The following is a 12,198-nucleotide window of genomic DNA, read 5'->3' as shown; positions in this document are numbered from 1 at the left end:
CTGCGCATTTAGTTCTGGGGGTGGTTTCCGACACCTCTTGCCAGCTGGCTTTTTTCTTGAGGCACAACGGACCGACTCAACGTTGGTCAACGGTTTGGTCGGTGCCTCGTCTGTTGACCTTGTTGAACATTCGGTTGTTGGGCATGATGGTCTCCACTCAGGGACCATTTGGTAAATCAATTTCTACTCGCAAGTGTCCCAGGGGGTAATTCTCCATATTGGAAAGGGTTGCTCCGCATCCCTTTCGTCTCCATTCTCATTCTGTCTGACAGCACTTGTCACTCTTCATTGGTGGGGGTTTTTCTGTTATTCTCCTCCAGATCCAATCCTTGGTCTTTTGGGATTGTCTCATTGTGACCATGGCTGCGTGTCTCCTGGACTGAGGTGCCATGACATTGCTTTTCGGCTTCGGGGCCTTGGGTCACCGTCCACAATAGCTCAGCTGTTCGATGGACTTGATCTACCAGCCATCGTCCGGGCTTCATTGGGAGGCCCTGTCCGTTCTCACAAGCCGGTCGGAAACACGACCCGGCAAGGGCATAGGTACGTCTTCCGGCAGGCATAAGAGCAGTACACCAATACCAAAATCTTTCCGGGGCGGAGACCTTTATTCCGTCTTTCTCAGCAGTGGTCGTACCAGTAGGACTGGACTACCTCAGCAGAACCACGTTTCTCCCAGGGCAGCGGGCCCTCTCCAGTGGTCTTCCTACCGTTTGGGTGTGAGGCCTTCAGCATTGAGATATCGGGGGCTCTCGTCACGTTTGCAAGGCTCCACAGTTTGATATAGGATTCGGGTATCTGCTGGCATCCGCATGTGATTTGCTTTGCCTGTTACGTGGAAATTTTCATCCATATTATCTGTTTCTGCTGTTCACACTGTTCCCTCAGGTCTCCAGGGGTATTGAGGCTTCCCGAGTGAGTGTAATCCTAGTGGCTCCAGGCAGCCTACGCTAGTAATGGTACGCGGACCTTTTCCCAAGGTCGTTGGGTCCGGGGTGGCGTCTTTCACTTCGTTCAGACCTGCTGCTACTTGGCCCATTTGTACAAGGTCATATACCTTGGTCTGTTTTCATGACTGGACTTCTGAGAATGAGAAAGATGCAGGTTTTTTTCTCTTTGGGTCCGTACTAGGCTGCGAGCCCATGCTCAGTTTCCATCTCGCGCTTACCTCTGGGTTTGGAAACACTACCTCTTGTGGTGTGACAGTTATGAGATTTCGCTCCTAGCGTTCTTGGCCTTCCTTCTGGTGGGTTTGGAGGCCGGTTGATTACTTTCTTTTATGACGATACAGGCTTGGGCCCTGTCGTTTTCTTTCCAGCGGTGTTTGGCTCTTCTTCCGGGAGTCCAAACTCCTTTTACAAGGTGGGCTGCGTTTTTAGCCGCCGTTTTGTCCACAGGTGGAGTTGTGGAAGCTTAAGCTAGCCTTTTTGGCTCTCTCCCAGGCTGCATTGAAGTCGTAGCTCTCAATGGATCGTCAGTTGCTTGGAAGCTTGTCTTCCTTACGGCTTTTGCCTTCCCTTGGCAGAGTTCCTTGTTTAGGGTTGGCAAGCCACCTTTTGTCATTCTCTGATGATTGTGTGGTTGTCTCGTACAGGTTTTATGTCCCAGCCGACACTTGTTTCGGCCTTGTACTTTCACCAGAATTTTGTCATTCCGATTCTTCCTCTTTCGGCTTATTTCCGGGAATGGGATGATCTGGCACTGCTAGTTGTGTTGAGCTCTGCAGATTTCCTTGGATACGTCTTCTTTGGACGCCGTTCTGTTCTCTGCGGGGTCTTTAAGACGCGCATGAACATGGTTGGCCGGGTACTCAGCAGATCCTTGCGTGTTGGATCCGCTCAATCAGCACTCGAGCCTATTCTGGTGTGGGGTGTCCGCCACCAGACCGGGTGTAACCGCCTTCAGCTAGGGCGGCGGCGATCTTTTGGGAAGAGCAATGCAGGACTTCAGCTGCATCGGTCCGTAGTGCATCTCTGGTCCCCTGTCTGCACTTTTGCTCATGTTCACGTTTCAGGTTTTTGCCCCTGGCGGCACCCACTAAAGGCGAAACAGTTCTCCAGTCAGGCAGTCTGAGCGTTCCCTCCCCTGAACGTCCCATGGCCCAGTGTTTGCCAGCCTTGCTGCAAGAGAAAATAGGATTTTTGGTTAACTTACCGTTGAATTCTTTTCTCTTAAGCAGGCTGGGGAACACTGCGTTCCCTCCCTCACGCTCAGTCGTTTTTGGTTCTTGACCGTATTGTTTCCCTACTGGTTTGTTTGGTTGTTCTAACCGTTTTCATGGAGTTCCTGCTAATCCTCTCCGGACTCTTTTAAAATAAAAAAAAAAAAAGCACTGGAAATGTGGGATTGCAGGAGGAGGAGCTTAGGGTTTAAAGCCACATTTTATTAAGTGCCAGCCCCAACCTACAATCCCTATGGTCCAGTGTCCCCTAGCCTGATTAAGAGAAAAGGATTTAACGGTAAATTGACCAAAAATCCTATTTTTTTTTTTTTTTTCCCCACAGGGAAGCAGCCTAAAATATAACTAATCTTTCAATTAAGGGGATATAAATTGGAAGACGAGAATGTTTTAAGTTAATGCTGTTTCCATGTGTAAATGTATTCTTGAGTGTGACTTCACTTCCAGCTCTGTCCTAATCTTCCAGGATATCTGTGAGGAAAAGCCTGATTCCGCCACACCCAGGAGATGCCATAAGCCCTCGTCATGACAACTCTCTGAGGAACACCACTGCTTCTCCTCGACCAGCTGGGTAATTCACTGTATCCATTCAACTAATCTTAAATGTTTTGGTCAGTTCAGACTCGTATGCTTATCTAGCAAAAATAACATCTAATCCGTTTTATTGGATATAAAATACTGAATATCAAGTACAAATCTATACCACTGACAGTTTTATTAATTACAATGTAGTTTAACAATAGGAGAATTAGGGGGAAAAATCAATTACCGGCGATAAATTATCGCAGGTAATGGGATGGGGGGTAGCCTTGGGCTTTAACGGTTGGGACTATTCAATTAGCCTCCCACATTCACCTGATTGGTAACGCATGTTCGGAGACCCAAAAAGAAATCCCAGATAATCAGGGCTAATTGAATACAAAAAAACCCCCTATAAATTCAGCGCCGTGCCTTTAAGGTGACAATGTGTATAGAAAACCTGACTGCAGCCCAGAGCACCAGAGTGGGAGATATATCTACCCACAGATACTAGAAATAGGGACAAAATGTTCCAAGGCACTGTCAGATTCAAAGTTTTAATCAATAAGTTAAAATACTATCGTATAAAAAAATTATATATATATATACACACATACACACACACGCGCACACACACATGAATACAATGATAAAACAATTATATAATCTCTGACCATGCCCCCCATCCTGTCAAGAAACTGCATTAGGGTTGAAACCAAAAGAAATATCTTAGATTGATTCAAACTTTGAATCTGACAGCGCCTTGGAACATCTTATTTTGACCCTAATTGAATACAGGCCGCGGTGATCAATTAGCACCCGTTCAGTAAACAGGGCTAATTTAATTCCACCCTTAACCTCTTAACCGCTATTATTCAGTGTGTCCTAAGTTGTTGTATGTGCATTCTCTTACCATACAGTGCTAAACCTAAAGCAGAACTTCACATTTCTGTGGCGCCTGGAGTAACTGGTGATCCTGGCACAGGTGGCGAGCAGCCGAGTGCAGCTGCATCCCTCCCTTCTTCTCATCATCCTGCAGCAGCTGTACCCAGCCCTCCATCTCAGTCCGTGCCTGGACCCCTCCCCAGTAGCATTCACGTTCCCCCAGCTGCCATCCCTGCCGTATCGGCGCCCCCACCTCTCCCGAGCAGTGCACCTTCTGTTGCAGCTGTACCTGAGGCCAAAGTGAAGGAAGAGGCAGAACCAATGGACATTACAAGACCAATTTCAGGTATAGAACTTTCATCAGTGCTAGAATTCCAATTTTCTTCTACAGGACATATCTACTTCATCTTCATTATGTTGTAGAACATCTGTGACAGCTGTATATATGATTCTTACATACCTCTCCAATGTTGGGCAAAAATGAGCCTTTCATAGTAAAAGCTAATCTCAATGTGTCATTTCATTATTGAACTACTTTAAAACAAAATGTTGATTGTACTGTTATTGTAGCTTTCTGTTTGTTTTACCAGCAGTGCCTCCTCTGACTCCAGGATCAATTTCCTCCCCACTAGCTCTGCTGGCCAATAACATATCTGTTCCTATTGGAGAATTGCCACCCGGAGCCTCACCCCGCAAGAAACCACGCAAACAGCAGCATGTTATATCTACAGAGGAGGGTGACATGATGGAGACCAATAGCACAGATGAAGAAAGATGTCATGCAGTAAAACCCCTATTATCCCGGCCTGAGAAACGCAAGTCTCCTCCCAAGGAGTATATAGGTATTACATGTAATTTTATCACTCAGTAAGTAGTGTTAACTAAATGTATGTACTTGTTGTGATAAACTGTTTTTCCAGAGTCTTTGTTTATTTCCTATTTCTTCTTCGGGTTCCATAGGGTCCACAGGAATTACCTTGGGGTATGTGGTTGGAATGATCCAGGCACCAAACAGTTAAAAGCTTTAGCTCCCAGAATGCACTGGGTCCTCCTCCATATATAAACCCGCCCATATATAACCCGCCCCTGGCTACCGGCACTTAGGTTTTTGTTTGGTGCGCAGGATCAGTATCAGTGGTATGGGCACTCGTGCTACTGCTCAATCTACCCCATCCGCAACATCAGTGAGGGAACTGGTGATTTTGGTGGGTGCCAGCGGAGTTGATAGACGCTGGGCCCAGGACTTCAGCCGGAGACATCGGGGATGCAGGTAAGGTGGTTCCCCGCTGGCGGGCAGTCCGTACCTCTGGCAGTGCAGACCTGCCGGAGGCCGCTGTTGTGAGGAACCAGGGGTGACTGCTTCCCCACTAGTCCACAAGGGCATAAAATTCTGGCACCGGGGACAGTAAAAGGCGGCGACCATGTAAAGCCAGTGCACCCGGTGGGTCCATACAGCCTAGGGGAGGTAGCCTCCCCCCAGCGGCCCCTCCCCCAGCTCAGACGCTGGTCTAGAGACGAGGTTTCCCGCGTCTGGGTTGCTCCAACCTGTTATGAGATGCCCAGAGACCACTTTAAGGTGCTCTACTGTAGCTGTGACTCTCAGGTGGTTTGGTCAGTCTCCCTGTATACCTCTTCTTAGGTGGCCAGGTTATACAGGGCTCAATGTCCTACTAGGTTTGTAGTTGACTAAGAGCCTGGTGTGTATATGCGTGTGTATATGTATGTATGTATGTATGTGTGTATAGATACACACAAATTAAATTATATATATATATATATATAATATATATATATTTATTTGTAGATGTGTGTATATATAATATGTATGTTGAGTCTCCCATATCCGAAATGCTTGGGACCAGGTGTTATTTGGATAACGGAATTCTCCGTATTTTGGAATATTTGCATATCATAATGAAATATCTTGGGAATGGGAACCAAATATACACTCAGAATGCATTTATGTGTTATAAACACCTTATACACACAGCCTGCAGGTAATTTTATACAATATTTTCAATAATTTTGTGGCTCAAGCAAAGTTTGTGTATAGAAATGAAATTAATTTGTTTCATGTGAACCTTATACACAGAGCCTGCAGGTCATTTGATACAATATTATTAATAATTTGTGCCTTAGACAAAGTTTGTGTACATTGAACGATCAAAAATCAAAGGTTGCATTATCTCAGTCATGCCAAAATAATTCCGTATTTCAGAATATTCAGTATTTTGGAATATTTGGATATGGGAGACTCAACGTGTGTGTGTGTGTGTGTGTGTGTGTATGTATATGTATATAATAATATCTCTCTTTGCATTGTATGTGACTTATGTAAGTTCTGCGGTGTGTTATACTGCCTGTTTTCCTGAATAACTGTCAGTTATAACTATCACTGCTATTTCTGCTCATAACATTCTGCTACAGGTGTGTGGGTTATGTTGGGGGTGAACACTTTCACATTGTATTGGATTTGCATAATATTGTATTGTTTTTTTATGTCTAAAGATAAAGAGAAGCAGGAAGTTGAAGCCCCTGTGCTGGTTTCATGTATGGCCTGTCAGACGGGCTTGTCTCCTCAGGATTTCATACAGGATGGATTATGTGGTCGCTGTTATAAGGAGTCACCACATCAGACCAGCCTACCAGCTCCTGGGCAGGAACCCCCTTGGGCTTCTTTTTCTCAGATTATGGCACAGGTTGTGAACCACTTATCTACTCCCTTGCTATGGGGTGCCCTCAGCAGCTACAACCTACTATGTTTATGCATCAGTCCTGGATGGATGTTTATGCCTACTCAAGCCAGAGTATGGCTCCTTCCCCTGCTGCATTTCAGCAAATGCTGCAAGCAGGCAGGCTAGTAGTGCCTAAAACCAGAAGGCGGTCGGCCTCTTCTGATCAGCCCGTCCAGCCTGCAGATTCTGATGCATCTTCAGATGAATTTGAAGAGGTACAGGGCTCCTCTCAGGAGAGGAGGACCATCTGGCATCAGTGGATGTTCTCTCTTTAATTAGAGCTGTCAAAACTATTTTATACATGGATAGTGAAGAGCCCGAACCTAGGAAGGCTCTGGTGTTCAAGCGCCAGAGGGTCGTAAAGACTGAGTTACCTAAATCTGAGAAACACTCTGAACTTATAGGAAAAGCATGAAGTTCTCCAGATAGACGATTCCATGTTACAAAGAAAGATACATCTTTATACCCCCTCCCACCTGGCGAATGTGCTAGGTGGGAAGTTCCACCGACACTGGATGCTCATGTGGCACATCTGGAAAAGAGTGCCACATTGTCCATACCATCTGCATCCTCCCTTAAGGATTCCACAGATAGAAGACTTGAAGCTTGTCTCAAAGCGTTTTTTTTTTCTGTCAGGAGCAGTTAGCCACCCGGCCACGGCCTGGTTATCTAAGGCCATTGACGAATGGACAGAGGCACTGGAAAATGCTCTTCCTGAGGCTTCCAGAGAGCAGGTGATGATCATCTCCTATATAAAGGAGGCAGCCTCCTATCTGGGAGAGGTGGCATTAGACGCCAGTATTCTGGCTTCGAAGGCATCAGCTGGCCTTAGTTGTTGCTCAAAGAGCCCTATGGTTGATGGACTGGAAAGCAAATACAGGGTCCAAAAAGGCTTTGGAAACCCTGCCGTTTATGGGAGGCATTCTGTTTGGAACAGAATTGGATAGGATTTTAGATACATTGGCGGCTTCCAAGGCGGCTGGTCTGCCTTCAACGACTACCCCTAGACCTAGGCAGTCGTCATTTTGGGCCTTTCGCTTGCAAGGAGAAGCGAAAGGTCTTGCTTCCTTTAGACAACCCAATTCTCGTAAGAAACTGCAAACTAAGAGTTCTTGGGCAATAGGATGTCTGGCTTCCAAATCAGACAATAAACCCTCGGCCTGATGGGGCGAGCCTCCCGCTGGAGAATCCCAGGGTGGGAGGCCGAATTCTTTAGTTTTTGGATAACACAACAGACGCCTGGGTCTGGGAAGTGGTTAGGTTTAGGACAGTTAGTGTTAGGGGTGCCTAATATTAACCCCCATCCCCCCAAAACCTAAGGGTTAGGCACCCCCAGGGAAAAGTTGGGGTTAGGCACCCCCCCGGGAGGGGTTAGGTTTATGGAGCGGTAAGGGGGGTTAGGCACCATTAAGGGGGGTTAGAGGGGGAGGGGGGTAGACAGGGGAGTTTAGGGTACTTACCTGCCTCTGTCGGGATCTTCATCCTGCTAAACAGCCGCTGGCATTTCATTCTCATTCCGTAATGACGGCCTACCTCAGGCGGCAGAGAGTCGGAATACTGCCATACTTGGACGACCTGCTGATATTGGCACAGTCTTCAGAGGTATTGCAGCATCGTTTCAGACTGACGATTGCCTGCCTACACAGACACGGCTGGATCATAAATTGGAATAAGTCATGGCTTTCTCCAGTACAGCAGATAGTGCATTTAGGTGCACTCCTGGATTCTCCGACACAAAGGATATTTCTGCCAGGAGACAAGATTTTTGGCCCTTCAATTGCCGTTTCGCAGAATTCTCCGCAATCAGACGGTGTCTATCCGCTCAGCGATTCAGGTTCTGAGGTCCATGGTGTCCACCTTCGATATGGTGGAATATGCTCAGTTCCACTCCAGGCCACTGCAACAGCTGATCCGCTCCCGGTGGAACGGGGAGTACCAGTTAATAAAATCAGGTGATCCGTAGTTCCCCAGAGGTTCAGCTTTCCCTCTAATGGTGGTTGCAGATGTTTCATATGAACAGGGGTTTCCCCTTCTGGATTCCAGATTGGGTGCTCCTCACTATCAATGCCAACCTCCGTGGATGGGGCGCAGTGATGGGTCGTCACACCTCTCGGGGAAGATGGAGAACCAAGGAGGGTCACCTATCCATAAACATCCTGGAACTTCGTACAGTATTCAGAGTACTCGTTCAGGCACAGGGTATACTGAAGGGCAGGCCTGTCCAGATACAGTCCGACAACATGACCGCAGTAGCCTACCTCAACCATCAGGGAGGCACGCGAAGTCTTGCAGCCATGGCGGAAGTGACAAACCATCTGGTCTGGGCAGAATGTCATCTTCCAGCAATCTCGGCAGTATCCATACCAGGAGTCCTCAACTGGGAAGTAGACTTCCTAAGTCGGCAGGATATACACGCCGGGGAATGGGTTCTTCATCCAGATGTCTTTCAGATCCTAGTAGACAAATGGAGACTACCAGAGGTAGGCCTCAGGCCACAACCACAAGGTCCCCAGGTACAGGTCCAGAACCAGGGATCCCACAGCCGATTTTGTGTACGCTCTAGCAGTAAAGTTGGACTTCAAGCTAGCGTATCTTTTTCCTCCGAACTCCCTACTTCCAAGGGTCATCGGGAAATTCAAGCAGGAGGGCAGAACCGGAATACTGGTAGCCCCTGCTTGGCCTAGACGCCAAAGGTTCACCAAACTTCAGAGTCTCTCCATAGACACTCCATGTCCTCTTCCTCTAAGGCCGGACCTGTTAACACAGGGTCCCTGCCTGTATCCGGACTTTTCCCGTCTGTCTGTGACTGCGTGGCTCTTGAATCTTCCATCTTAAGAGCGAAGGGTTTTACAACTTCTGTAATTCAGACGATGCTTGGGGTGTGGAAGCCTTCCTCTGCCCGCATCTATTACATGGTTTCGGCACTTGTATTTTCAATGGTGTAAGCATAGAAAATATGATCCTGAAGTTTTTAGGGTCTCACAAGTGCTTGCTTTTCTCCAGGCTGGGTTAGACTTGGGTCTTCGCCTGTCCACCCTGAGAGTTCAGGTATCTACACTCTGTTTGGTTTCAGCAAAGGATCGCCTCGCTGCCTGATGTTAGGACATTTTTTCAGGGTGTTCTGAGGGTTCAGCCTCCTTTGTCCCTCCGGTATCTCCATGGGATTTGTCTTTTGGTTATCAGGGCTCTACAGGCTCCCCCATTTGAACCCCTGAAATCAGTAGCCCTTAAGTGGTTGACAGCGAAGATGGTTTTTCTTCTTGCCATCTCCTCTGCCCGCAGGGTCTCTGATTTGGCAGCCCTTTCTTGTCGCTCTCCCTTTTTGATTTTTCATCAAGATAGAGCGGTTCTTCGTACCAGAGCGGGTTACCTTCCTAAGGTAGTATCCCGTTTTCATGTAAATGAAGAAATTGTGGTTCCAGTCTTCAGACCTCTTGGTAGGTGAAGCTTCTCTGGATGCGGTGCGGGCCCTACGTACCTACATGGATCGCACCAACTCCATTAGGAAATCTGATTCCCTTTTTGTGTTGTATGACTGTCATAAGTGAGGCTGGCCAGCTAACAGACTCTGGCTAGATGGCTTTGTATGACGATTTCTCAGGCTTACACACAAGCTGATCTCTCTGTTCCAAGGACAGTGACAGCACATTCTACTCGATCTGTGGGACCATCGTGGCGTTCAGTTGTGGTGCCTCTGCTGAACAATTGTGCAAGGCAGCCATGTGGTCTTCCATACACACTTTTCTAAAAATTTTACGCCTTTCATACTTTTGCCTCTCAGGATGCTTCCTTTGGCCGTCAGATTCTCCTTTCTGCTAAGCAGGAGCATCTCCACCCTTAAGGGAACTGCTTTGTGACATCCCCAAGGTAATTCCTATGAACCCTATGGAACCCGAAGAAGAAAATAAGAGTTATGGTATAACATACCTTTTTGTTAACTCTTTTTCTTCTAGGTCCACAGGGCACCCACCCTAACGCAACTTGTGTTATTGGGTAATCTTTTATTTTTTTTCTTTTGTACTTCAATGGTTCCCCCTTCTTAGAGCTTGGGCTTGGTAACAAATAAGTTGCCTGTAGCCAGGGGCGGGGTATATGTGGAGGAGGACCCAGAGCATCCTGGGAGCTAAAGCTTGTAACTGTTTGGTGCCTGGATCACTCAACCACATACCCCAAGGTAATTCCTGTGGACCCTACGGACCTCAAAGAAAAAGCGTTAACAAAGGTATGTTGTACCATAAGTCTTATTTTTAAAGAGGATTATATGTGAAAGTAAAGGCCTTTCTTTTCTCTTCTTGTATTTTCTTGTTATACTGCAGATGAGGAAGGTGTACGTTATGTTCCTGTTAAACCTCGGCCTCCTATTACCCTTCTACGCCAATATCGAAATCCTTGGAAAGCTGCTTATCATCATTTCCAGCGATATAGTGATGTACGGGTCAAAGGTCAGTAACCTGAAAGCCAGCATTTGTTGTAGTGTGAGAAATATATACAACATACATTGTTCTGTGACCAAAATGAGAATTGTGATGTGCAGGTGGGGCTGAGATTAAGGGCTTTTGGGAATGTATAGGAGGAAAACTTTTTCAATCTAAAGCAAGCCATTTTTTTTTTTTTTTTTTTATAAGATTAGTGAACAAAAAATATTGAGACTATATAATATGATATACTTGATGATACATAACTGTGCTTTGATAAGGATATACATAAAAACAATGTGTGTCCATTTCATTATACTCAAGCATATGCTCTCCATGCGTTGGCATCGGTCTGGCCTGTGCAATGTTATAGTATAGACGCTCACTACTAGTACAGGCGCTGTGCATGAGAAGTGCATTCTACAGCCTGTTAGATGTGTTTTTAAGTCTGTTATGTCCCCACCTATATTAAACCCAGTTTTTTCTCCTTCATCCACTAGGGGACACTGGAGCTCAAGACACTGGGGTATAGGTGGTGGTAGAGTAGAGCCTGGCACTTTAATTTAGAAGTGTGACTGGCTCCTCCCCCCTCTATGCCCAATCAGCCCCAGTTTAGAAATTGTGCCCGAGGGAGCCCGTGGGCCGTCTCCAAGCCCGTTAATTTTTTTTTTTTTTTTTTTTTTTTTTTTCAAACCTTTTTCCTGTGAGGACAGGCAGACTGCCTGCTACGTGGGAGCCGCCGGGAAGGGACCGCTACGGCTACTGCAGCCTGTGTCCGGTGCCCTGCATTGAGACACCTGTCTCTGAGGCCCGCCACAGCTGGTAATGGCTTGTGTCCGGATTCCTCACCAGCCCCCCTGAGCCCAGCATCCCGGCCGCAGCAGTTAACTGTGAGTATTATCACCCTCCTGAGTAGCAGGAACGGTGGAGAAGCACTGGGCTCAATGACAGCGTGCTTTATGCAGCTGTCGCACAGTGTGACCGCAGCTACCCCCCTCCACAAGATAGTAGTGGATGGAAGAGATAACGGTTACAGTCAATAACTGATTGTTAAAAATGTAGCTGGGCTTACTGACAGCCTTGCCTGTCACTAAATTACGGTCCCCACTGTACAGAGAAGATTTTCTACCCCCCACTACTCCTGCAGTTTGCTACAACGCTGGGGGTTCATTATATTGTCACCGCTGTAGCGGTCATTACGGCAGTGTGACAGCTGTGGTAGTCACACTCCAAAAACGCATGCTTCCATACTCTATAATCAGAGAGGGAGACCGCCACGTCCCGCTACTCCCATAGCAGGCAGTTTGCCGCGCTAGCATCGGTAAGCCCCCCATTAGCAAGGGGGAGGGGGGAGGTGGACTTCCCTATTGTGGTTCCCCTAGCTTCGGCCATTACATTGGCGCCGGTGTGAGTTCCAGGGGTGGGGCTTAGCGGCGGCTCGGGCATGCCGGACCTGCTCTGAGGC

The 12,198-nt window shown here is 47.1% G+C and overlaps 1 protein-coding gene across 7 annotated transcripts in view; it reads left to right on the top strand.

The window, feature by feature from the left end:
- Positions 1–12,198, top strand: part of SAP130 (Sin3A associated protein 130) — a 73,295-nt gene that overhangs the window by 48,767 nt on the left and 12,330 nt on the right. For 5 of the 7 annotated variants that reach the window (XM_088479201.1, XM_088479199.1, XM_088479197.1 and 2 more), the window contains 4 exons: positions 2,646–2,750; positions 3,619–3,929; positions 4,174–4,425; positions 10,635–10,760. In XM_088479201.1, the coding sequence (XP_088335327.1) occupies positions 2,646–2,750; positions 3,619–3,929; positions 4,174–4,425; positions 10,635–10,760 (794 nt within the window). The remainder of the gene's footprint in view (positions 1–2,645; positions 2,751–3,618; positions 3,930–4,173; positions 4,426–10,634; positions 10,761–12,198) is intronic. The other 2 variants (XM_088479200.1, XM_088479198.1) reach the window with 2 other exon arrangements.

The sequence above is a fragment of the Taudactylus pleione genome, unplaced genomic scaffold (genome assembly GCF_031769625.1).
Source record: "Taudactylus pleione unplaced genomic scaffold, aTauple2 ptg000229l, whole genome shotgun sequence".
In the NCBI taxonomy this organism is placed as follows: Eukaryota; Metazoa; Chordata; class Amphibia; order Anura; family Myobatrachidae; genus Taudactylus; species Taudactylus pleione.
Note: the sequence above shows the minus strand (reverse complement) of the source record. Positions and strands in the feature narration are given on the sequence as shown.